General features: G+C 40.4%; 1 protein-coding gene across 2 annotated transcripts in view; it reads left to right on the top strand.

Moving 5' to 3' along the window:
• ksr2 (kinase suppressor of ras 2) overlaps positions 1 to 26205 on the top strand; it is a 138860-nt gene extending 112655 nt beyond the window's left edge. The window contains exons 19-22 of one of the 2 annotated variants that reach the window (XM_072664716.1): positions 5724 to 5858; positions 10608 to 10737; positions 12078 to 12211; positions 24257 to 26205. In XM_072664716.1, coding sequence (XP_072520817.1) covers positions 5724 to 5858; positions 10608 to 10737; positions 12078 to 12211; positions 24257 to 24263 — 406 coding nt within the window. In that variant the 3' untranslated portion in view covers positions 24264 to 26205. Of the gene's footprint in view, positions 1 to 5723; positions 5859 to 10607; positions 10738 to 12077; positions 14689 to 24256 lie in introns of those variants that run through there. The other variant, XM_072664715.1, reaches the window with a different exon arrangement.
• The last annotated feature ends 1332 nt before the right edge of the window (positions 26206 to 27537 follow it).

Genomic DNA, 27537 nt, shown 5'->3' with positions numbered 1-27537 from the left:
CCCCTTTACAGTTTTCCGTATTTCTGCATAAATTTGACCTGAAGATCAGACCTTAAACCCTTGAGCTCCTCAGAATGGTGCCTAGCTTTTTCTCCCCACTGTTTGCATTGCTGATTAGTATTCTTTAGGATGTAATAGAATTCAGTTCAATTCAATTCAATTTAATTCAGGTCGAGAGGAAGAAACCTTGAGAGGAACCCAGACTCAAAAACAGGAATAAATAATGATGATGCTAACACCCTTGTCGCTGAATGCAATCAAATCCTCACAGCAATGCTCCTCCAAAACCTAGAAGAAAGCCTTCTTCCCCGGACAGTAGAAACAGTTACTTCAACAAAAGCAGGAGAAACTTGATTTCAGAAGAAACAGTGAATTAGCTGGTGTCCCAATACATTTGTCAACATATTGTATTTATTGTTGTATAATTTTACTCAAAAAATAAATGTCAAACTTTTCTGGTTTTGGATCATTTGTTTAACAGGGTTCTTCTTATCTAGTTCACAGACTTGAACTAAATGAGATGTTTTCGGTTCTTAGTGGATGTACTGGGTTCTAGATGGTGAGGCACTCCATTGGCAGTCCATCCCTCACAGACCTTTCTCTCAATGCCTGTTTATGACTTCATTATTACTGAGAATCAGTGGAGAGGTGGGTGGGAGCTCCATGGAGGAGCGCTAGACGACTGGCACTGCCAGTGATGTTGCTGTTATTTTGGAGCTTTGCCCGTACGTGTTTGTGCTCCTCGCCTCTCTTTGAAAATGTTTTCATTGGCAGCGAAGTCGGTAAATCAACATCCTCAACGGAGAGATATAACACTCGCGCTCATCGTCTCGTCTGATTATGAGCCTGATCCCGTACGAGTATGTTTGTGGATGGCGGCGGCAATTACCAGGAAAACAGCTACAGTTGCGCTGTCTCTAGACTGTGTTGCCATCATTTGTTGATCAAGCCTCTCGGATCCGTTAAGTGGCACAGTGTTGCTCAACCTGGTCCAATTAACAGCCCCGCTGCTGCAGCGTGCATTACTACTAGGAGATATGCGAGGGAAGGGAAGCAGTGTGAGAATTGGAAGTGGTATTAACCCAGGCGTGAGCAAGCATGTTCTGACCAAGTTAACAGATAATACAATCTGTATGATCAAAGCTGGGGCTAATAGCAGTTATCTTAACATTAGAGGAAAAGTTTAGGCTGGGGGGTTTGGAGACACCTAGCTCCTTAAAATGGGTTTAACTCTTTAAACTCTGGGGACCTGTAGGAGGGCCCATACTTTATACTACATACTTCATGTACTACATACATAATTCCTCACCCTTAAAGGATATAAGTTTTTACTTTCAATCATTTTGAGTAACTGTATTTATAATTTATATTCTATACATACATATATAAGCGGAATAATTCATACTGGTAACTCAACTCATATGAAATAAATCATAATATTTATGGAATTATATCTTAGTGGTTATTGAATAATTCATAGTATTTACTGACTAATTCATAGTGGTTACTGAATAATTCATAGTATTTACTGAATAATTCATAGTGGTTACTGAATAATTCATATTTATTTACAGTATAATTCTGTATTAAGTATTTACAGAATAATTTATAGTACTTACTGAATAATTCATAGTATTTACAGAATAATTCATAGTATTTATAGAATAATTTATAGTATTTACAGAATAATTAAGAGTATTTATAAAACAATTAATGGTATTTAATAATTCATAGTGTTAACTGAACAATTCAGAGTAATTATGGAACAATTTATAGTGGTTATAGAACAAATGACTAAATTCATAGTATTTACAGAATAAGTCTTAGTGGATACTAAAAAAAATATTGTAAAAACTGATTAATTCATAGTGGTTACTAAAAATGATAAAAATTACTGTTCTGAAAAATAATAGATCCTAAAATCAGAAATAGACGCAGGGTTCAAAGGCTCAAAACACATTGGAATGTTTTGGTCCGTTTTCAAGAACTTGCACCTAAACAGGTTTATTCTGATGAAAATCAGAACACATGATCTCGTTTCAAAAGGAAAAACCTTTCATGTGTTTAAAACACCTCTGAGCAAAATACTTTCAGTTGAAACCAATCTTTATAATCAGGCAAAACCTTCTCCTCATTCCAGGAAGACGCTTTCAGGCTCCTTTGATGCCTTGCTATCCATGTACCATGTGTTATCAGTGATCAGATCACGGCTGGATTTCACTTGGCAGCTTGAAAAGCCTGTTGTAAACAAAAATCTAATTAACATGATTGATCACTGACCCTAGATGCTCTCAATCAGCCAAGACATGTTTGGTACCTGAAGTTTGCTAGGCTAATGTTGCTAAAAAAAATAAAATAAATAAAATGTAATTTTGTAACCATGCAGTTGATAGACCTTATTTAAACATTTATGGTAAAATTGTAACTACATTATCATTCACAAAAACAACAAAAAAAAGTTTTCTAAATGGAAGAGGGGTAATGCACCAGTAACACTAGCATCCAGATAGCAGATACAAGAAAAGCCACGGTTGTGAAACTGCTGAAACAGTCTGAAAACTGTGATCATGAATCTGTATTAAACCACACTGCACTCTTTCATTATGAGTGAATCATGTTGGAAATCATGACTTTTATATTTTGTGATACTTTCAAAATGAATTGTGTCCCAAAAATAATACGATACATCAATTTCATACAGTAGAAACTAAATAAATCATTTTTTTTTTTTACAAACGACTACTGATGCTGGTGTTGAATATCTGGCAACCCAAGGACATATAGACGTGTCCAGTTCCAATGGGTGCCAGGTTTGATGGCATGTTGCTGATCAAGTCACGTCCTGACCGTCCTAAAGATGGTCTCAGGTGGTATTAAAATGAGGCTTTTCCAGTGTGAGCATGAATATTAATAAGTAATATGACCTGAGAGAAGATTTATTTGATTTATTATGTAGATGTATTATTTTGTTTTAATATTAAGTGTGTTTTTACCCTGTTTTTTACTGTTGATGTTTGTTATAGGATCTCATCTGGCCACACTGGAGAAGTCTAAATGAAACCCGGTCATAGTTCATCTGTCTAAAATCAATCAAAATCAAATCAAATTTTATTTGTCACATACATAGTAATACACAGTATAACTTGCAGTGAAATGCTTTTTTGACAGTCTGCCCACATCAAAGTTATTCAATAAAGATCTGAATTTAAACTTAAACTAAACCTTAACTTAATGAAATAAAGTGCAAAAGTGCAAAAAAAATAAAAAAAATAAAATAAAAGTTACATTTAAGTAAAATTTAAATTAAAAATAAAATATAAAACTAAGAAAATATAGAAATATAGAAATAAAAGAAGCAAGAAAATATACAGATGGAATAGTGTGTCTGTATATATATATATATATATATATATATATATATATATATATATATGTGTGTGTACATATTTATCTGTATGTGAGTGTATGTGTGTATGTGTATCTATGAATCATGTGTTAATGCAATGTTTAAACCAGCTCTGTGATGAACCCAAAGTATTAATAATAATAAAGTATTATTATTATATAGTAATATTTTTTGATAAAGCCTTTGTTGGTATTTTTTCATTCTTAAAAAAAAGGTGAAAAAAAGAGTAACGTGAGAAACATAAGAAAATCCACAGTGATATCCACAGTGTGTCCACAGAACCCACTTTTTTTTTTAATAAATGACATTTATGGAGAACTTACTTTCCGTTTTCCACACAGTTCTCATTTTCTCTTTAATTTTCCAAGTTGTTTCAGCTTCTCTTAGATCTTCTTCCAGCCTGTATACGGCTCCACAGCAGGATTTCAGAGATTCTCAAATTATCTCCATATACTTTATTAACATTAATACAACTCCCAGCTCCTCTCCAACAATTCCAGCACTGCAGAAAATGAAATGTTGGCAAGTGAACGTGTGTTAAATGTGTGTTTATACATCTAATATTTCTCATTCTGGTATTGGTGCAAGAATATAATAGCTATAATAATTATAATATGCACCACTGTGAGTGTAGTTTTGGTATGAGGAACATGCCTGAAGCCCCTCTTCTTCCACCTCCCCTCTCTATATTCCACGTCCCTTGACAAACTTTTGACACCCCATCAATTTTTCCCTTTCACTATGCCCTTGACACTAGGTACATGTAAAAAAAACTGCCGCCAATGCAGAACTTATTACCAATATTTCTTCATCTCCAAATGAGCAGAATTCAAAATTTCAACCAGATTTAAGATGATTTCTCTTGACAGGACATCATTTCCTACAGCGATCTGCTCACTAATACTAATGTCTAATGTATAGTTCTCCACATTCAGTCACAGTTTGGTGATAATTCTGAGAAAACTATGCCTATGTATAAGACCTTTACAGTGTGAAGGAAGTAGCTGAATCTGCAGGTGTATGGAAGCTTATGGTCATACGGGTCTACCAGCAGTGGCAGAAATCCCAATCTTTAGAAAAATCTAAGAATTGTGACCGAAAGGCGAACAGACTGACATACAGGGACCGCTGGCAGGTTTCACAGTTGTGAATGAAAATGTAGTTCCCTGCAGAAATTGAACTCTTATTAACTCTTATTAACTTTAGTTGGTCCAGCTGCACCAAGAACTGCGACATTCAGACACGCACTGACGTCTCCAGTGAGTCAAGCCCATTGTCTGAGCGCAGCAGACTTCTTTACTAGGAGACTATGCAGGTTGGAAATGTCAGGCTGCTTCAGGCTGCTTCAGATAGCTGGGCCTGTTCGAAGGTCTGGACGTTTAGAAGGATTGAGTCATTGTAAATCTACATTACCGAAGGGCTGCGATTACGTCAGCAGCGTGCCACTGCGCCGCTGACACTCTCAAGGGACAAAACGGCATCTTCAACAGCTCACCCCCCCACCCACCCCCCGTACACAACGTCACTTATGGAACTCATATACATGTATTCCTGACTCTCCCCTCTCTGTCACTCCCTCACTTTCTCCTCCATCTGTTTCCCTCTGTCCTATTCTCTGTCTCTCCGTCCCTCATTCCACACCTCTCTCTCTCTCTCACTCTTTCACTCTTCCCCCTTTCTACTCCTCCCGATCTCTGTATCCCTCTGTCCCATTCTCTCTCTCTCTCTCTCTCTCTCTCTCTCTCTCGCTCTCCATCCCTATTTCCTCCCCTCTCTCTCTCTCTCTCTCTCTCTCTCTCTCTCTCTCTCTCTCACTCTCACTCTTTCACTCTTCCCCCTTTCTACTCCTCCCAATCTCTGTATCTCTCTGTGCCATTCTCTCTCTCTCTCTCTCTCTCTGTCTCTCTCACTCCCTCTCCATCTCTGTGTGTCTTCCCTCTTCCTTCTCCGTGTCTGTCTCTCTTTCTTTCTGTCGCTCTTCTCACCTCTCTCGCTCTTGCTACCCCTCATTCTCCTTTTCCTTTCTCTCTCTTTCTCACCCTCACTCTCCTTCATTTGCTTTATCACTCCTCCCTCATTCTCTCCCTTACTCTCCCTCACATTGTCTCTGTTTTTCTCCTTTTCTCATTATTCCCTCTTTTCTCTTTCACTCTCTCTCTCTCGCGGTGGCTCTCGCTGGCTCTCACTGGCTCTCTCACAACCTTTTGTTCCCCTGTGTTCCTTCACTCTCCCTTCTCCTTGTTTCTATTTGTCTCCCTTATTCTCATTTCTCTTCTCTTCTCTCTCTCTCTCTCTCTCTCTCTCTCTCTCTCTGCAGTAGGAGGGAGGATAAGTTGCGGATTCCCAGTGGTTGGTTGTGTCACCTCGCCCCGGAGATTATCTGTCAGCTCTCTCCAGAGACAGCAGAAGACCAGCTCCCCTTCTCCAAACAGTCCGACGTCTTTGCCTTCGGGTACGTCTCCTGAACCCCCACCCCCCATGCTGTTCACCACCTACTCACACACACCACTACACCACGCATTACATACAACCCTCCAGAATTCTCTATATTTCTGCATAAATCTGCTTAAACGTCATCAGAAGTTCTAAAAGTAGATCAAGAGAATCAAATCAAACAAACGAGACATAAATGGTAAACTTGGTCTTTTATTTGTTGAGGAAACTGATCCAGTATTACAGATCTGTGAGTGGCAAAAGCATGTGAATCTTTACAATCAGCAGATCCTCTGAAGCTGTAATTAGAGTCAGGGGTTTTCAATCAATGGGATGACAATCAGGTGTGAGTGGGTGGCCTGTTTTATTTAAAGAACACTGCTGTATCGAACTCTGAGCTTCACAACACAAGTGTGTGGCATGAACAGAGTGAAAATCTGATGAAGTTTAAGGTCAAATTTATGCAGAAATCTAGAAAATTCTAAGGGGTTCACAAACTTTCAAACACCACTGTAAAAGTGTCCAGACAGCCCTTCTACTTAGTTCTACTTCACCTGACCGATGAACTCAATCGGTAATCTCAATAGGTAAGCACTGACCAACAGACTAGGGGTGCTAGGAGCAGCAACACATGAGTCTAAGGTCATCGGCTGGAGGGATGTAAAGCCCCCCATCATTGAGCTGTGGAGCAGTGGAACTGTGTTCATTGGAATGATGATGGAGCTCCATCTAGTAACATTGGGGTGAGCTGAAGGTGTTTATAGTCCAGACCTAATCATCCAACGTCAGAACCTGACCTTACTAATGCTTATATTGTCTGAATGCGATCAAATCCTCGATCCAACACCTTGTGCAAAGGCATTCCATAACTACCTCAAAGTGGGACGAACTCCCTATTAGTACCCCTGATTTGAGAAGAAGCCTTGAAAGGGCAGGTGTCTGCAACCTTCCGGCTGCACAGTGGAGTTTGGAGCTTGGAGTTATGATCTACAGTAGGTCTGGTGTTCTGTGAAGTTTTGCAAGTCATCTATACAAACATCTTGTCTGCTATTAAGATCTCATTTGGGATACTAAGTAGTCTATCAGTGCCCATAGTGACTTCTTCTGGGCTAATGAACAGTTAGCCCCAGGCAGTCAATTAAACTGACAGGGCCAGGGTCAGTTTCATTTCAGCACACCACGTGGTTGGAGGAAGCAGCATCACAGAAGGTCTCAGAATGAGTTTTGGTTAATGAAGTGCAGTTTTTTCCATCCCTGAACTGACCCTCGGTCTGTCACTCATCATTAATTTGGCTCAGTATCGCCAAAAGGGGAGGCCCTTTTAAATGAGGGAGGCAGGAGAAGAATGTGGAATCAGGAGAACCTGCAGCTTGTTGCTGCACTTTGTATTAAGGGCCTTTTGCTGAGGCACTGCCTGGGAGCTGAAATCAGCTTTTTTTTGTTTTCCATTTCCTCCTAAACTGTCCCATTGGAGCTGCCAATAGCTGCGTCCAACTTACTAGATTTCATTAGCTGGCTAATTCTTTCCTCGGGCTAATAAGCCCATTTCAGCGCATGCACACTCAGGCTGTTCGAGAGTTCATCAGCCATCAAGCTCTTATTGAATTCTCTCCTCTCCAGCGTGTGCTTGCGCTCGGTGAGCAAAAGTATCTTAAATCTAGTCGATATACCTAATATATACCCAAACCCTCAGCCATCCCATGTAAACCTTTGTCTTTTTTAACATACACTGTATGTCCAAATATTTATGGACATCCCTTCTAATTAGGGATCTAATCAGCTACTTACCCAAGTTGCACACATCACTGACACAGATGTGCAAATGCACACCAACACATACACACAGCTTGTCTAGTCCCTGTAGAGAAGTGCTGTCAATAGAATAGGACTCCCTGGAGCAGATAATCATGAACCTATTGGCACCATGCCTTCTAATACCAGGTGTGGACTAGAGGGGTATAAAGCCCCCCAGCATTGAGCTGTGGAGCAGTGGAACTACTGTGCTCTCTGAAATGATAAGATGGTGCTCTGCCTAATACTTCTGGGATGAGTTAAGGAGGTGGGGATGAGGTGAAATGGTGATCATCCAAAATCCTGACCTCACTAACGCCGATTTTGTTTTTTTTGCTGTTCGGACCCCTGTAAGATAAGGGACTCAAAGGAGAGAACTCAAAGGGGCTTAAGCTGGAGTTCAGGTGGCTCCTGCTTGTAGTAGGAAGCCAGTCCCTCCTCTGATAAATGGAACCAGGAATGAGGGATGACTTGGTTAAAAGGGAGGTGACGTGGTGGTGGTGGGTTGTATAGCATTGTTGTAGACATGTGAGCAGGGTAGAGATGGGATTTATAGAATGTTAGATTGAGAAGGGGACTTCAGGCATGTTCCTCCTCCCAAAACTTTAACTTAAGTCTAGCAGGAAGAGAGTTAGTCCAACAAAAGCAGGATCGATCTTTTTAATACCTGTGATTTCAGAAGAAACAGTAAATGAGCAGCTGTCCCAATACTTTTGTCCATACATTCATACATACCTGATTTTCATGTGGACGTTTTCTGGCCTCTTTTTATCCCTTAAAATTAAAAGACATGCTTTTGTTACGTTGCTTTTAAGACTGATAAATCGTCACTGTTTTGCTCAAACCTTGTATCTCCATTCCAGGTCATTTTGTAGCATTTCTGTTGGTCCATTTATCATACAATTTTGACACAATGTAAAGAAAACAACAGCCAGATTCCAAATGGCAAAAATGGAGATACAAGGGGTAAATTGGAGATACACTGGGGATTGATTTGTGGGGAACAAGCTGCTTTTGGAAGAATGGCTGTGATCCATTTGCTTTCTGGCAAAAAGGTGCTGTTCCTCACATTTTCTAACTGTCTGCAGAAACAGCACTCTTTATGACCTCCGTGTGAATGGGCAGGAATGGCTAAGCATATGTAAATACACTCATTGGTTGTGAAGTTTAAAAATGTCTTCATATATGGAGTGTTTCTTTGAATTCCACACACTTGTTTTTCCATGATAGGAGCCCTTTAACCTTAATCTGGAGTCAGCACTGCTGGACTGCTGGTTTGTCCAGAGGTGGCATCTGTGTATGCATGCATGTGTGTGTATGTGTATGTGTGGCCTGCCCTGCTCGCTGCACTGTGTGGGTGCACTGGTGGATGAATAAAAGGATGGAGGGATGGATGGATGGCCGGAGAGACGCAGGGATGCTGCTCTGCTGCCTCCTAACACAATTGCGCTCTCAGCTGTTTCGTCCATATGGAGGATCTGTGGCTCTGTCACTGTATGGCAGCCGGACGGAGGCTCATGTAAGCTCCCCAGCTGGTCAGAGCAAAGTGACATTACCTGGAGGTGACCTCGCAGCGCTCTGCGTTTTTTTTTGGTTGTTTTTTTTTTCCTGTGTCTCTTTTATAACCGTGCTGCACGGATCCACTGTCACTCACTGAGATGTTTGAGGGTTTTCCGAGTCCAACTCCTCCACTGAAGGCTGGGAATGCTGCAAACTACGGTAAACTCCTCTCATCGTTCCCTAACACCCTAGAGGGGGTTATATCTGTGGTTTACAGAAGCATCATATTAGCATATGATCAAAAATTTATGGGCGCTTTATACCCCTCTAGCCCACGCCTGGCATTAGGCAGCATGGTGCCAAAAGGTGTATGTTTATCTGCTCCAGAGAGTCTGTAGCTGAATGCATTCATTAGAAGGGGTGTCCACAAACATTTGACATACGATGTTTTTTAATGAATTTGACTCAAAAATGAGTCAAACAAATCCTAAATGTCCTAAATGTTTTTGGTTCTTCAACCCATAATAAACTATGAAAATATGCCCAAAGGTTTAGTACTGTAGTACTGTATTTTGTCCTATTAACTTACAAGTACAATAACAGTAAAACAGTGTTTTACAAACAAAGCAAGATGTTCCCAAACTTTTGACAGGCACTTTATTTTTCTCAGTAAGTCATAGCATGTACATCATAGCATGCGTTTCACAAATAGGCAGTAGTAGCTCAGTGATTAGAGCACTGAGCAATTGATCACAGGGTTGTGGGTTCAATACCCATACATGCCAAGCAGCCACTGTTGGGCCTTGAACCCACTCTGCCTCTGACCCCAACGCTCCAAGCTAGGATATGTGAGTAGGACAGTTTCCTTATGCTGTTTAATAGAAAGGGCAATAAGTGCACCTTGTTTTTCTGGGTGGCCTCAGAGCTCTTAGTTTTCTGCCTGTCACCCCCAGCCCTCCATCCCCTCTAATCCCTCTGCTCCCTTTTCAAGCCGCAGTCTGTCTTTGATCCTCAGGGTACAGACAGGGAGAGGACTTGTTAGTTCAATAACAACACTTGACTTTCTGATTTTTAATTAGGCCTAATTAGTTCTTAAATATGGTGAAGGGAATTTCAGCATGTCCTTGCTCCTCAGAAACCCAGCGTACTTTACTGCACTCAAGTGCCCCTTCTGACTCTTTAATCAATTAATCTGGACGGCCCTTAACCGTGACGGCTACACTGACAGGCCATTGAAGTGGCATCCCAAGTGCATTCTCATAATGTCACACAGAAACACAAACACACACACACACACACACACACACACACACACACACCATTATAAAGGTCTGACATATGTTGCCGTGTTCTGTGACCTGAATATCTTGAATATGCCTTAGAGGGTGCTTTACTTTATTCACACACACACTCACACACACACACACACACACACACAGGTACACACAGTAATAACTGTCTGTTCTGTGTGTTCCAGCACTATCTGGTACGAGCTGCATGCGCGGGAGTGGCCATTTAAGAACCAGCCGCCAGAGGTGATCATATGGCAGGTGGGCAGTGGCATGAAGCCCAACCTCACTCAGATTGGCATGGGCAAAGAGATATCGGTGAGTATCCACAAAATACTCTCTACACCATAACTGAGGTCTAAAAGCAGAACTGATCTAATTCACCTCAAACATGATGCATTTGAGTAGTTGATAAATATGCAGCATTTCTTTTCATCATAAAAAACACCATAGATTTACAGTATGTTGTGTGAAATATGATATTTAAAAAAAATATAAATGCTCATTAATGTATTATATGTTAATTCTTTCATTATTTTGGATAAACGGTAAATGTGTCCCATAATGTGAGAGAGAAATTCTGAAAAAATATATTTAATAACACGCAAATAGCATAACAAAGATTTATCTTCACTGTTACATATTTTCATATAGTGATATTTATTTAATATAGATTTATAAATAACATTACCTAATATTACGACATGATGAATTTGTTGGACTTAAAAATAGACTTAAAATAGATCATATTAAATAAATATATTATATATAACATTTATTTAATATAATTTTATAAATAATAATACTCAATGACATGAACTTGAAAATAATAATTAAGCAGATCAGTTTCAGTAAAATGAGTCAAATGTTGGTTTCATCTTTTCAGAACTGTTGAAAATTAAACCAGCCTAAGATGAGTGATTATATCCCCCCAATGCAATAATAAGATAAAAGATTTATATATAAGATAAATATTTATTATATTTTTATATTTATAGATATAAAAAAATGTTCTTTTATATGCATCAGGCCAAAGGACATTATGTCACACTAAATGACAGAAATGGTAATTATTGCAGTCAAGATAAAGTGAGGTTTTCTTTTATTAATAATAATAATAATTATTATTATTATTATTAATACATTACAATCTAATTGTTAAACGCGCTTAATGTGGAGATCTGCACAAGTGCAGAAGCCATAGCCGCTGGAAACTGTGTGTTGTTGAGCTGAACTCATGAAGCTGTTCATGAGGTTTTGTCAGATTTTATCAGTGATTTAAAAATGGTTTTGAGACAGAAATCTGACCCTCAGTTTCCTTTAGTTTGGTCTCATTCATAGAGTTGGCAGCCTGGTCTCGTGTTTCTGAGAATTACTGCATGGCTGCGTTGTAAAGATGGCTACAGAATGAGCAGACTTGCCTATAAGAACTTTAGTTAAGCTCAGCCTATTCAACTGTCGTCAACACATCAGCTGTGATCAGAGTGATACAGCTTCACTAGAAAATCAGATTGTGAGGTCGTATAATGGGGCTTTTTATCACATTGCATTTCCTTGTATTTTTTTGTTAACTCTGCCCTTTGATTGTGCTCCAGTCCTCTGTTAGGGCCACTTTCCTGCCAGATTGCTACAACTCACAGTTCTTCGCTCTCTTTCAGGACATCCTGCTGTTCTGCTGGGCGCACGAGCAGGAGGAGAGGCCCAGCTTCTCCAAACTGGTGGAGCTGCTGGAGAAACTCCCCAAACGCAACCGCCGCCTCTCTCACCCTGGACACTTCTGGAAATCAGCTGAGTATGTCAAATGAGCTAGGCTCTCCAAAAAAAAATCAAAAACCCCAACCCATTCAAAATGAAAAGAAACGCTCTGGAGACGTTATAGCCGTTAAATAGGAAGCCGTTGAGATGCACTGAAGTGCTCTAGTCAGCCGCGGGCGAAAACCTGCCTAAACTGAGTTGCTGTTGGCTGCCGGATTGTACGTGTATACTACTAGAACCATATAGCGTAAACCAGTTTCCCTGACACGCCGATTAGCTAGCGCACGCAGAGCTCATGTTCTTCTGTTGGTTATCGTTTGATCATGTATGGAAGATCTCTTCTTCTTCTCTGTTCTTTGTGTTTGTTTTCCTTTGAATCCGTCAGATCTGTTTCTGTTACACCAGCTTATGGATTCCTTTGTGATTAATTTCTCAATGTTATCTTTTGAGGAGAACGTCTTCTTTTCTTCTGTTCGATCACATGCCATGTCATTCTGTATTGAGTGCATTTTAATGCGTTTTTCTTTTTAAGAACATATTTTCTGAACAATGCTAATTGTTTTTATTCTGTGTGGGTTTTGTGTCTGTACCTTATTATTATTATTATTATTATTTTATTTATTTTTTGTTTTGTTTCCAAAGCTGTGTAGTCACAAAGTGGTGAATGTATTTCTTTTCCAGATCTGAGAAATGTACTACTTGGAGTTCCTTTTGTCTTTGTTGATTCATTTCCTTTCGGTCCAGTCACCGTCATCCCAGAGTGCATGTTGTCGGCATTCGTGTGGTCCAGTCTTTAAGCTTTCCGTCTCTGTGAGGGACGTCTAGTCTAGACTAGTCTCAGAAGAGAATGTGAACCACTCCCCACCCTTTTATTCCAGAGTACGAAGCTTCTCGTAGACTTCTCGTACTTGAATCGGCGAATTCTTTACGATAAAAAAACAGTGATGCGGCGCCCGAACCCTGGTGGCGGCGACTGCAGTGAAGGTCGCCTTGCCCTCGGTCTTGCTCTAGACGTTTACGCTCGTAAACGTAGTTACTGACACTTGAATTGTATCATACCTAACTGTGATGAAGCTGGAGTTGAAAAAATGCTGTTTCTGAGCCCGCAAGGAGAACGAGAGCGACGTCTAATTGTCTGAAAGACTAGCGACTTTTTTTTTTTTCCTACGACGTTGGATATGCGCGAATGTTTTGAGCATATTTAAAAGCATACAATGTTTGTACATTATTATTATTATTATTACTATTACTATTATTATTCTGATGATTATAGGCTGCACATACCTGCACTAGCAAAGCATACCATGAGTGGTAGTCCACTTCACGCTACATTTGTAAATTTACGGAAGCACCGATGACTGTTGCATGCGAGTGTTGATAGCGGAAATAAACGCAAAAGGAAAACGTTTCATATTCCGTCGTTTTAACGTTGCGATCCAGTTGAGAAGGTGACGTCAGCTACGTATGGCTTTAAAAATGAACCGCTGTGAACCGCTTTAGCCATTGCAGTGCCATAAAAACACACACACGCACACACACACTTACACTGGCTGTAGACAATCTATCCACTCTTGCAGCCGTTCTTAATAGCTCACGACCAGTTCCAGTGTCCAGACCGCTTCTAGATAGATCTATTGCTGCTGTTTTTTGTTTGTTTGTTTGTTTTTTTTGAAGTACTCAAGTCTATTTTTGGGATCATGAGAATTCTGATATTGTTTTGTGGATCATTTATATTTGTACAGCTCACACCTTTGAAAATGCATGAGAGGACCTATAAAGAAACCTGTCCATGTTCTGGGAAAAAAGCCCGAAACCTCAGAACCATCTCACATGAAGTTTGTAGTTTTAGTGTTTAAGCTGAATATGATCGTATACAGATATCTTTTAAAGTCATTGCCACATCGAAATACGTTAGATTATTGATGTCCTAGACAATGATTGTGATACACTCATACGCTCCATATTACATTCCCTTGAATAGAAGAATCACATGGGAACCGGCTTTCATTCCCGAAAGGAAAAAGAGAGAGAGAAACTGCAGGAGGAGGTTTTTTTAGGAGGTCATCAGCGGCGTTGATGCCATGGACTCCGGGTTGTGATCCGTAGCTGTAAATGCATTACCCCTCATCGAATCCGTCCCATGATGAATGTATGAACCGTGCCGAGCGTGTCTTTTTTCTTCTGTTTCTCTTTCTTTCTCTTACATTTTTTGTTTGTTTTTTGGACTTTACTTAAAACTCCATGCTTTTGTTCCATTGAGAGTTTTTCTTCGTTCTGTTTTTGAGATTTATTTATTTATTATTTTGTTGGAATTGTGTGCACATTATTGCCAGTTTTGTTCAACTTTCTCCATGATTGTGTTTCTGTACTGTAGGTTGTAGGTGTACAAATGCTTGTATTTACAGATGCCTTATGGTGCACAGCTTAGTGACTGCTAGACTCATCACAAGCTCTTTCTTTGCACTTCATCCTTTATGAAATACGACAATAAAAAATGTTCATTTTGGAATTTTATTAGGTTTTTTTGTCATTTCTTTTTTACCCTTCCTTCTCCCCCGTTTTCCATGTTTCCCATTTTATGTTGAAAGTGTGATGATGATGTAGTATCACATGACCTATCATGTCACTGTGCTGTGACTTGTCCACTTCAGGGTTGCAGGGTAGTACTGCTCGTAAGGCCTTTACACACCGACCTCGTCGTGTTTATTTCGTGTGATGTATATCGATGCTGAGAATGTTTAGAACTGGTATCTCACAGACCAGACGCAGTAATTTCACAGAAAATGAAAAAGCTGCGTTAATTAATTCCCCACTAATCACTGCTAGCCATGAGGTTCGCATCGCAACAGCTAAGCTGACGGACTGTGTCCCAGTGCCAAAAGCGTTAGTTTGTCTTCTGTTTTGTTACATGAGGTGCTTGAATCTCTAAAAGCAGCGGGTTTATGGTTTACAGGTGCTCTCAAAGTTTCAGCTTGGTTAAATCCTTTTCCAAGATGCAATGATACCAGCTCACTGTCACTGGAGCCCAAATTGAAATTCCACAAAAACATGATCTCATGTCCAGTGTTTGTAGTTATGCCATGTACTTTTCATGCAAAAATATGCTGAATAGTTGTTTTCTGATGTTTGTTCGCATTGCAGTCAGTGTGCAAAGGCCTATACACCATAACTAAATGCACTCCAAACCATTACCAGGGTGGACAGATTCTACAGAACATTGGAAAACAAAAAGTGTGTTAAACATAATACATTTAGACGTAGATTTGCTGCGAAATGTTACATTTGAATTCTATGCTACACTGTAGCTAATCAAAACTAGTTTTCCGCATTTGCCATCAGTGGCCGGAGTCTGAGAGAGCACAGTTGGCCATGCTCTCTCCGAGTTGGTAGATGGTGCTCTCTTCCTCCGTCACTCTTAAAGTTGGCCGGCACAGACGTCTGTTAGCTTGTACGGTGGAGCTGGGTACCCAGCGCTTTCCTCCGAGCATGTCCGCAGTTTGAAAAGAGGTGGTGGTTTGCTTTGCATGTATCAGTGGAGAGTGTTGAGCCGTTACCGACCTAGTGTCGGGCTCCTTGCTGGTGCTAGGGGGAGCTATGAACGGGTGGGCTAATTGGCAGTACCACACTGGGAGAAACAATTTGACCAACAAATTCAATTATAACTAGTTTTAACTAGTTAAAAAAGATATTTTTACATGTTATTTGAAATGAATAACACTCTCTGTATTTCTCTGTGTTAGACAGAAAGTGAATCATGTGCTACAATCTCTGACAAGGTTAAATAAGACGTTCAGTAAACTTTGATTTATGGGCGAAGCATGGATAGGTCTATTCAGATCTGTGTCTAGTCAACTGCTACACTGTGTCGTCAGTGTTTGTCGAAATTGGTAAACATCCTAAACGGCATTCAGTGTAAATGCCACTTAAACACAAAAAACAGGAAAGAGCGACTGACTTTACAGACAGTCAGCAAGAATTCAGAGTATGCTTTTACAGACTGCTCGACACAGAAAGTTCAAGAAAATAGAAACTAATGAATTGCTGCAATTTGCAGAAACAAGCTCACTGTTTGATTTTATAGTCACGCTCTGAAAACAGGTGGGAAAAATAACCAAGCCCACTGTAGTTGTGAATTTAGCGACTCGCTAAGTTTGGTTAAAAGGGAAAGCTAGCAAACCTGGATGAGCCAGTCTACCAAAAACACACCTAAGACCATTCCCTCGACCTATCCTCTGAACAGGTGTGCTTTGAGCCTCAGTTAGTCCTTGGCTACATATTGCTGTCCATGGATCATTGGTTCTTTAGTAATATGGATGCCACTCAGTCCGTGTCCCAGCTGTCCCAGCTATCCCAGCGTCAATGTCTACCCTCAATTTCAAAGAAAAGAGGTGACAAAAACTACAAAACAATTGGTGTGAATGGAAAGTTAAGATTATACACTTTCAACAGAACCTCTGCTTCGTCTAAGCAGCTCCTACAGCGAGTAATAGCTCATATACTGTACATTAAAACTGAAAGTGTAGCAGACATAGTAGCAAAAACCCTCTGATTAAACTACATCTGCAGCTTCAATGCTGGCATAGCAAGCAAGTCATGCATTTGTTCTGGATGCTGACTCACAGCGGAGAGAGGCAGCGTGCTTCTCTTTCTCTCACGGCCGGTGTCATCGCTCATTCCTTTTTAATTATGCTCCTGAGTGGAGAGGCTGATAGCCTGATAACCCAGTGGGTCAAAGGTCATGAAGCACAGGGCTAAACTCACTAATTGGCACCTCGTCTGACCCTTGTTACATTCGCTACTTCAGCAGGGGGGTTTTAAATCAGGGAGCGTGATGGATAAGGCATTCAGAGCGAGGCTCTTGAGATACTGTGAGGATGGAGCTCTTGGTAACAGCCAATCGGTGTGGACTGTTTAAGACGCCGGCATAGTAAAACATAACAAAGGCTCCTATTTTAGCAAGTAGAGGATGCCAAGACCACTGTTTGGGTTGTTTCGTTTCTTATATGGAGACCCTTTTGTTTAGAGTGCAATTAAATAGAACCATAGATGAAGCATAGATGCTTGAAAAAGAGTGGGATGAGTCTTAAGATCTTTAAAGTGAAGGTGTTTTGTGCAAACTTTTAAAATCCAAGTTACAAAAGTTAAGAATTCTTATTTTTTTAAACCACTATTAGGGAGATTTTGAGTCATTGTCTTGTTGCATGACCCAACCTGACCTCATTTTAACTTAGCGCTACATTCCCATTTCTCACCAAATCAGATTTTTAGAGGCTGTCCATTTATTTGTGACCTATATCAGACATTCCTCTGAACAGTTCACACTCCTAAACAGACACGTATGCACAAAAAAGCAATGTTTAAGTTTCTATTTCGCCCGCAATCATATAAGCTATTCAGGCAGTTCCATTGGCTAACAGCTGAGAATCACCACTGGCTCACCACTGAGAATGCGTTCAAGCTTGCTGTCAAAAGGGCACGTTATTCAGCCACTTTGCCTCATTGCCTCCTTGGTTTCTTTAAACTTTTAATTTTTGTTCATTTTTCTTTGACGCCACAGCAGCGCCCTCCTGTTTCTTCTATCACCGTTGCTATATGATCCTTCTGATGTAGTTTAAACAGAGACATTTCCCAAAATATTTATGAGTAGCTCAGTAGACTAATGCGCTACCACTGTGGCTCGGGGATTGTTAGTTCGAAACCTGAGCAATGCCGCTTTGACATCAGCGTCCGAGAGAGCGCAACTCCTAAGCAATATTGAATTCAGTGACTTTGCAGTTCACACTGCCGCACAGGCAGCACATCTATGTCACATATGACGAAAAAGGTCAGATTCAGGGCTAGTTTTACCTGCTGTGCAGGGGCACTGCCAGCGATTTTGTGTCCTATGAAAAAAATTACCCTGGACCTCACAACCTTTCAGTCTGTAGCCCTTAGAATCAACCTAACTACCCCACACGGCATTCTGCTGCCGTGTGAATGCTGCCTTAAAGGTTTTTCAAAAACAGGGAAAAGTCATAGTTCCCTCTATGGCAGAAAGGCATCTCCAAACTATCACACTACCACCACCAGACATTTCTTCTTTAAACCCTTTCAGACAGAAGACTTGTTTTCTTATTTGGCACTTGTTCAGTTTATGAGAACAGTGGGATCATACAATTACTATACAAGAGTTTTATTATACAAGAGCAGAGCTAAGAACAATTCTGGCATACACAAAGTTCTGGAACAATGGGCTTCATTCTTAGAAAGATACTGATGAATGAGGCCCATTGTTCCAGAACTCAGGAGGACCAACTAGGTGTTTACCTGGCACACTGGAGACAAGCATTTACAGTAAATTCCTCTTGGCTGCATTTACTAATTACAGAAAAGTGTCTAAATTATTGTATGTTATGGTAATCTGTACAATGTGCATGTGACCGGTAGAGATTAGACTGAAAAACAATGGTGCATCCCTTTAAAATCATCCATTAAAAAGTTCTAGGGGACTGAAGATGGTTTTGCTACATTGTAAACTTTAAATGTTAGACTATTTCAAAAAGAAAAAGCTGGGAAACCTGTTGCATCACTTGCTACAATTAATAGAATAGTTTAATTAGTACTTGAATGAATTGACAAATTAATTATTAAAGTTAGAATTAAGTGTAAATTCACAAGTTGAGTTTAAAGTAGCAGTATGTAAGAATTGGTATGTACTTTTTTTCACTAGAGTGTGGATTTGACGTTATAAGATTTTAGACAAAGATTGTGCAGTTCTCGCGAGCGATGTCCTGCCGGCTTCACCAAAGTTACATAGTGCCTTTAGCAGCATGCCAAACCCGGAGTACCAACGAGGTATTTTAAGGTATAAATTCTACAGAATGTTGCTTTAACTTAAGTAAACATTCTTTAATAAAAATGTAAATAAATTCTGGGGTTCAGTACTAAACACAGTAACGCAGTAAACGTTTAGCATGCTGTTACTATTTGCAGTGTATGATCCCGCCCCAAAATCACGTTTTTGACTTGTTCATTTCAAAAGTTAAGAGGGAAACAAAACACCACATGATTGTCAATCAGAAGTAGGAGCATTTCATTAAACCTTATCCCAGCAGGGAGCTGGGTGGTGTTGGGGAACAGAGGTGGGCCATCAGGCCTCGGTTCCAATTAACCACTGACATTTCTGCACATCAGTCACATGTGTATCCTTCTCATTTCAAATCTCTCATAAATGAGAGGGATCTGAGCTTGATTGAGTTAATAGAGTGGAATTAGAACAGATGGGGAAAACTGTCACACATCAGACTGTGAGAAGAGTTGAGCTACAATTAGAGCTAAAAATACCTCTGTTTATGAAGTGATCCTGAACTGATTATTGCAGATGAAAAACAAAATAATGAAAATGACTTCTTTCCTGCTCTTTACAGGTGTTCACACACAAGTTGGTATTCCTGCCTTTAGAGGGTGTTTTTAATGCTTTTAGTAGGAACTCACCTCAGGAACCAAGATTTTTGGCCTTGTTTACCCTTTATAATAAAGGCTGCATTAAAAAGAAAGCAGTCAGATGTTCCCACAACATGGGGGCCCCGAGTGGTCCAGCGGAATAAGACGCTGTCACTATGACACAGTGGATCGCTGCTAGCCATTGGCAGCTGGAGCCCAGAGAGAGCACAATTGGCCTTGCTCTCTCCCCTTAACACTCCAGTGCAGTGCTGGCCGATGCATTGGGACCGCTTCCCTCCCAGTGCGTTGGTTGTCTGGTGATCAGTGGAAGTTTGAAAAAGAGTCGTTGGCTGGCTGCACGTGTCGTAGGGGCATTGCATCCGATGGGGGCGGGTAATTGGCGATCCAAATTGGGGAGAAAATGGGTAAAAATCTGAAATAAATAAAAACAATTTAAAAAGTTCCCACAACAACGAAATGCTTGTGATTTCTGTCAGACTGGGAACAAAAATACTGAATTTATATACAAACACTCTCTGAATCTGCTTGCCTTTTTGTGCAAGTGCCAGGTATTGTTTACATTGTGTGCAACTTTTCAATGGAAATAGTCCACAGTGACTCTGAATACAGTCTTGTTGCAGGTTTTGTTCCAACAGTAAAGGTAGATTTGTGCTTCGGTTTGAGCTGAAAAACAACCTCCATCATGCCTTGCAATGTATTCATCAAAACCAACAGCTGTGTTTTTTCTTTGAGTCTATTGTCCAATGTTTTGTTGAGCTCTTTTTGATTATCCCATTCTCAACCTCTCTCTTTTTCATCCATATATAATTTCTCATACGCTCTGAATGTGTCATACTGAATGAGGGGGACAGGGAAAAAAGCAGGTGTGAAGGTAAACTGATCTCAGGCTTAATTCCTTTCCATCCATCTTCCAGCAGAGACTTGTGTAGGCCCTTAAAAACCAAAAGGTTTCAAAAAGGGTTCTTTAGGGGGTTATCACCTGGTTTTCTAAGGATCCACTCAAACAATCAAGAACTTTTTAAAGCTTAAAGAACCTCCAAATTATGTAAAGGTTTCACACTTTTAACAATATAGGGTTCTAGACTCTGAAAAATGAGGGTGTCAAGAAGCTCTTTAGAGGTTCCTTAGAGCAATGATATTTAGAAGAACCACTGAAAGATGCATGGTTCTTTAAAAAAAACACTGTGGAAACAGGAGATAGCTGACAGTGAAGAACCTTTGTGAAGTTTAAAGAATGTTTTACACTTTCCTAACTAACCATTCCTTAACGGACAAACATATGGTTCTAGACTCTTTTATATAAGGCCATCAAGAAGGGTTCTTTAGAGCAAAGGTTCCTTAATGGATGAACATATGGTTCTTTAATGGTTCATAGGATTCTTTAGAGCAATGATTTGTAGAAGAACCAACTTAATATGTAAAGGTTCTACATTTTCTTAAAGGCTCTAGGCTCATTTAGAAAGTGTATGCCCAGCAAACACGCTCTTGTGGGGCTTACAGGGTTGGGTTCCAGGTGGGCATGGGCTCTGAGTAGATTTGTAATTACATAAGTTGGTTTTCTCAAATGGGCCCCATTGTTACTGCCCACCTTAATCTCACATGCCCAGCTAACATGCCCATGTGGTGCCTGTATAAGTAGCCCAACTGGGAGCCAGAACGTTTTGTCCTTGGGTTCCATGTTGTCCCCACATTAGGATGCCCTTTAGGGTCAGTGATGTGACTAAGAGGGGTTTAACATGCCTTATGTGCAGTGTACAACCTAGATGGTGCCCATGTTTAACCCCTGTAGGTCACATCACTACGTTGGCCCCACATCCTAAAGAACCGAGGACAAAGCGTCCTGGTTTCCAGTTGGGCTACTCATACAGGCCCATAGCTGGGTATGTATTGGCTACAGAAGAACCACTTGGTTCTCTGAAGAACCTTCACTTATGAACAACTGTTGGAAAAGGTCTTAGAACATAGGGGGGGCTTTACAGCATGCGGAGGTTTCATGGAAAGGATCGTTAGGCGCCTTTGTGTTTAAGACTGTAGTGTTTACTGGGTTTGGAAGGTGAAATGACTTTGTGCAGGGAATTAGCTCTGCTCGCTTTGATCTGCAGGCATCTACACATCCACGCTCCTCCTCGTGTGTGGGAGGATTTTCAGACCAATATCGTGGTTCAAACGACGAGTCTAAAAGTCATAGAGGCGTCCCTGAAGTGTGTGGGCTTTTCTTTACCTATCGAAAAGGCACCTACACACTTTCCCAAGCTATTACTCATTAGTCAAGATCAAGAGAGAGCGCGAGAGAGACAGTGAGTGAGAGGGAAAAAAGGAAAACATGAGCTGTAAAAGGCTGTATTGAATGAAGCAGCGGTTCAGTGGACCCCTGACAAAGTGCTAGCATTCAAATTGCTAAAGCTAATTCAGCATTCAGGACTTTTCAAGGGAGCTGAGAACAGACCTGTCTGTCCTGCAGTTCATCAAGGACAATCGCTCCATATCCTCCAAAGCAAACCTTACAGTAACAAGAGAGAGAGAGAGAGAAAGAGGACCCATTGAATGTGACCCATTCTAGCCCAAAGCTCTCTTAAGCCTCCTCCATCTGCTGACAGTACGAGGTGAGGTTTGTTGGTGAGCGATGCCTTCCAGGCTGCTGTCCACATACTAATCTGGATCCGGGCAATGAAGAAAAGGCTGACGGCTGGAATTCTCACATTTAAAATAGCATAGAGTAAAGGTTTTGCTCTATATCCATGTATTGGGCATGGGCTCTGAGTAGGTTTGTAATTACATACGTTTTACTGGGACCTAGTTGGGTTTCTCAAATGGGCCCCATTGTTACTACCTACCTTAATCTCACATGCCCAGCTAACATGCCCATGTGGTGCCTGTATAAGTAGCCCAACTGGGAGCCAGAACGTTTTGTCCTTGGGTTCCATGTCGTCCCCACATTAGGATGCCCTTTAGGGTCAGCGATGTGACCAAGAGGGGTTTAACATGCCCTATGTGCAGTGTACAACCTAGATGGTGCCCATGTTTAACCCCTAGAGGTCACATCACTACGTTGGCCCCACATCTGAAAGAACCACTTGGTTCCCTGAAGAACCTTCACTAATGTCTGTTCCTGTCTTTTCACTTGGGACATTATTTGAACAAATTTAGCTACTTATTTTATTCAAATAATAAAAAAAAGAAATATGCAACTCATCTGTATTCAAGAGCTCCTTCTCAGTTGAACTGGTGAAATCGTCCCAATCTTCCCACATTCACATTCACAACTAACCATTAACACTTGAACTGATTATTGATCAGTATTGATTATTAAACACTGCAAGTTTGCTTAGAATATGTGTCTGTGAGTCTATTGAGTTTAACAGTGGGAAAACAGCACCGCATTGTCAAATTTAGTGCAACTTGTTCACGTGGATCAGAACTGCTGTATGAACTCTGTCTGGTTTAGCGCCTCTGATTTAGCACCTCAGCACCTCTGTGAAAACAGAAAAACACAAGTATAGACAAGAACACAGACTGTACATGAGTCTGTACATGTGTTCCTGTTGCTGAACAGCTTAATACAGTTTGAGGTGAGGGTTTGATGACCGCTAAATAGAAAATCTCCAGTAACGAGTCTGTTTTAGCTTTGTCTTGTGTATAAATGTACTGGAGTAGAAGTCAAAAGTATTAAGTGACAGAAATACTCGAGTACAGGATATTTACTGCTAAAGTCTACTGAAAAAATCACTCTCACCCTCTATGCACTAGTAGCACCATGCAATCAGGAAGGCCTAGTTAGGACATGCCTACACTGGGGAAATACATTACATTATCGGCATTTAGCAGACGCATATTATCCAGAGCGACTTACAAGGTTACATGTATTACAGAGGTGGGCCAATGTAGTGTTAGGAGTCTTGCCCAGGGACTCTTATTGGTGTAGGGCAGCGCAGTCACCCAGACTGGGAATCAAACCCCAGTCTCCCACATGGTGTGGTAGCCCAGTGGCAGGTAGTGGTGTTATCTGTTGCGCCACACCAACCACTAATAAACAACATAGCCTATGTTAGCACAGCTAATAACAGCGGAGGTAGCCATTATGAAGCCTGTACTTTGTGTACAGGCTTCATAATACCGTGAGTAAATCCATTTGAGGTTGCTGAACAGCTTAATACAGTTTGAGGTGAGGGTTTGGTGACTTAGCATGGTGCAAAGTCTGGGTGCCTCCATGGAGGCCTCAGAGCCACGGACTGAATGATATTACCGCCCTGCATTCATTTAGGACCCTGCACCTCTTGTCTGGAGCTCTGGGGCCCTAAAGCTCTGGAGCCTATGTTAGCACAGCTAATAACAGCGGCGGTAGCCATTATGAAGCCTGTACTTTGTGTGTGTGTACGTTTGTAGGCCAAAGAAATACCGTAAGTAAATCCATTTGAGGTTGCTGAACAGCTTAATACAGTTTGAGGTGAGGGTTTGGTGACTTAGCATGGTGCAAAGTTAGCATGGTGCAATGTGTGGATGCAGGTTTACACCAAATGTGTCCAGCTTAGGCAATAGCTCCACAATCCAGCAGTAAAACCCAACAAATCAAATCTACTGTGTATGTTACGGCTGGGGTTTCTCTGTTTTTCACCATGTTTACATCTCTTCCCTTTCGCAGGCTGTAGCAGTGATGGACTCCTCCACTTTTTGCCCATCTCGTTCCAACAGCCCAAACCCTCCTCTGTCTTCTGTCCACCAAACCCTCATCACCAATCCCATGTGACAGAAAAGCTGCCCATTGGCTTTGCTGTGTTTTTTGTAAAGGGGGGTATTAACAGGCTAAGTGCAGAGAAGCCATTCTTTCCTGGATGCCTAAAACCTGGACTGGGTGACTTGTCTCTACAGCGCTCTCGCTCCTGGAAAGATCTCTGAGTGTCCCCTTGCTCCACGCTCGCTACCTGCTCTGCCATGGCTTCAACATCCATCCGTTCGCTTTCACCCACATTGCACCGGCACCTCACGTCAGTGGCCTCCTCTCTGCACACGATATGCAAATGTTTGTAATTTAAGAGTAATTGCTGCCATTATATGTTTGTTAATTTTTTGGAAAAACCTTCGGAGAGACTGTATGTACATGTACTCCAGCTTGTACATGCATGCGCTGATGGCTCTCTGACCTGCACCACCCTGGATATAGCACCCATATCCTACTTTTCTTCTTACGTCATGCTGTAACCCATCCTTCCTGTCAGAAAGTCCTGTATTCCGCCTGTATTCGGCTTCCGGCTCCTGCTTTCATGATATCATTACCGATGCCGTTGTGGGATGAGAAAATGATCCTATTGACATTTCGTTGCTGTCTTAAGAAAGCCTCGTATATGAAAACTCAAGCTGCCCTTTACGTTGTGCGTGTGTTTGTGTGTGTGTAGAACACCCCATCCCCTAGTCTTTCTGTGTCTGGGTGCCTCCATGGAGGCCTCGGAGCCGCGGACTGAATGATATTACCCCCCTGCATTCATTTAGGGCCCTGCACCACTTGTCTGGGGCTCTGAAGCTCTGGGGCTCTGAAGCTCTGGGGCTCTGAAGCTCTGGGGCTTCGGAGCTCTGGGGCTCTGAGCCACGGTGGCCTGAAGCTTCTCATTAAGACGACTTAATTACTCATCACACAGCATCACAGTGATTCTCCATGCTGATAAACAGATGATGTTGTAATGCCACAAGTTCTTCAGTGCAGAACTATGAATGTCCACCCCGTTACGGGGGCATATTTCTAATATTTCTATATATTGTTTTTCCATAGAGGGGAACGATTCCCGAGTCCCGCTTCACGTCTTTGATAATTAACAGATAGTTCAGATTCCTGCAAATACGACAGCAATGATCTCCAACTAGCATGGGCTCTAATTGAGGTGCATGTCACACGTTCTCTCGCTCCCTCATTTGCAGCACAATTTGGCCATCAAGCAGACTGTCATTCCATATTCATGGGTAAAAAAACACTCATTTTGATGGGTTGTTTATTCCAGGGCTGTGGTGCGATGCTCTAGCAGCGCAAATTCCTGCTGTATGATTGATGTTCAACTCTGCGTCAACCTTTTTTATGAGAGGAAACCTAGTTTGCTTTGGATTTGACTGAATTTCCCTGGTTCTTATGAGGGTGGGACTGGTACCCAGGCTGAGACTGAGCGTGGGCGAGGAGAGAGAGGGGGGTGTAGAGAAAAGCCAGACCTGTTGCTGCTGCGCTATTTGGCCCCAAGTCCTCCATATGTGCTTCACAAAGCTTAGCGCTGTGGAAAAAAAACCCCAGAAAAATTCTCCCAGGCACTGACGAAGGAGAGCAAGTGAAATGAAGGAGGAAAGAGAAAACGCAAAGCAGAGCTGAATCTCCATCCATGGAATATTTACAAAAAACATTTATTTATTTATTTATTTTCAAACAACAGAAAAAGGGAATTATTGCATAAATCTGTTTTAATTTATATGCTTTTGTATTATAATTAATAATACAGTCATATATTTCTATTAGTGTATTATATTCATAAATTAGATCATTTATTATGTTTATTAATCATATTATAATTATATTTATATTATATTTACTGCGCTGAATGTCATAAAAGTCTCCAAACATATTTACAAAAAATTACTGTATATGATATTAAACTAAATTTGTTGGGTTTTCAATTTTTCAAAGAACATAAAAGTCATTTATTGCCTAAATTGTAGTTTTTCATTACTTTTATAATTAACCGCGAATTAATGTATTAATTAATTACATTATTCATTGTGTTATATTTCATATATTAAATTATATTATTAATTGTATTTTATATTTACTCTGCTGTATGTCCAAGAGTGTCTAATCCCCATCCATGAAATATTTATAAAACCACAATATTATTATTAATAATATAAAAAAATATCTGATGCACAACAATTTGTTTACTGTAAACTGTATATTTATTTACATATAATTATCTATAAATGAAAAATGTTGTGTATTGAGTTACATTACTTTTATTTGCTGCACTAAAACTCATACAGGAAATATTTACAAAAATATTATGTTTATTGTTTTATATTGCAACATTTGACAATGTTGTAAAATCACAGATAGGACTTACACAACACTTACAATGAACAATAAGTTAATAATAAACAGTAAAGTGCAAAAGACTCAGGTAAACACTGTTTATTTGTTCAAAAATCACTAAAGTACAATAAATAAATAAATAAATACAACAAAATAAATGTTAAAAACCTTGGTTTACTGCGTTATTTCTGTTTGTTCTAATGTTTTCATAACTGCTCAGATAAAAACAATGTTCTGACTGCTTAAGACTTTTGCACAACACTGTATTTATACAGTATACAATATATGACATAATATTTATATAGTATATATAAAACTGATAGTATATAATTATTCTAATATAATGATTCCCATGTTCAGTGAATGTAACGGCATCCTTATATCCTTAACATATTTTAGTCCTTTTGTTTATTCACTTTCCTTCAGCTGACTATACTGTTGTCCCATTGACCCTTACAACCTGTGGTAGTGACCATCCTCTCATTTGCTGCCTTTCCGAACTCCGCTGTGCTACGCTATTACGTCTTCTCTTCGTCTTCTCGCTGGGGGAAGAGAGCAGCCCGACATCATGTGCAAAAACAGAGGCTGGATAGTTGGGTGGACTTGTAAATTTTGTACAGCCATATTTCTATAGTTTTTTCTACTCTTGTACACTGGACAATATTTATAACCACAACTGTTATGAATGTCATCTCTGAAACACTGCAGGCCTTCTCACCAAATACGTGTTTTTGTTTGTGAAGCTTTTGGTCGGGTTCAGCTGTTGCCCAGAGAAATAAAGACTTATTTATTAAATCACGTTTGTCGCGTGTTCATTGTGATGGATGTGAAAAAATATTAACAAATATAATATATAAAAATATGTG

Source organism: Salminus brasiliensis, chromosome 20 (assembly GCF_030463535.1).
Source record: "Salminus brasiliensis chromosome 20, fSalBra1.hap2, whole genome shotgun sequence".
NCBI lineage: Eukaryota > Metazoa > Chordata > Actinopteri > Characiformes > Bryconidae > Salminus > Salminus brasiliensis.
Note: the sequence above shows the minus strand (reverse complement) of the source record. Positions and strands in the feature narration are given on the sequence as shown.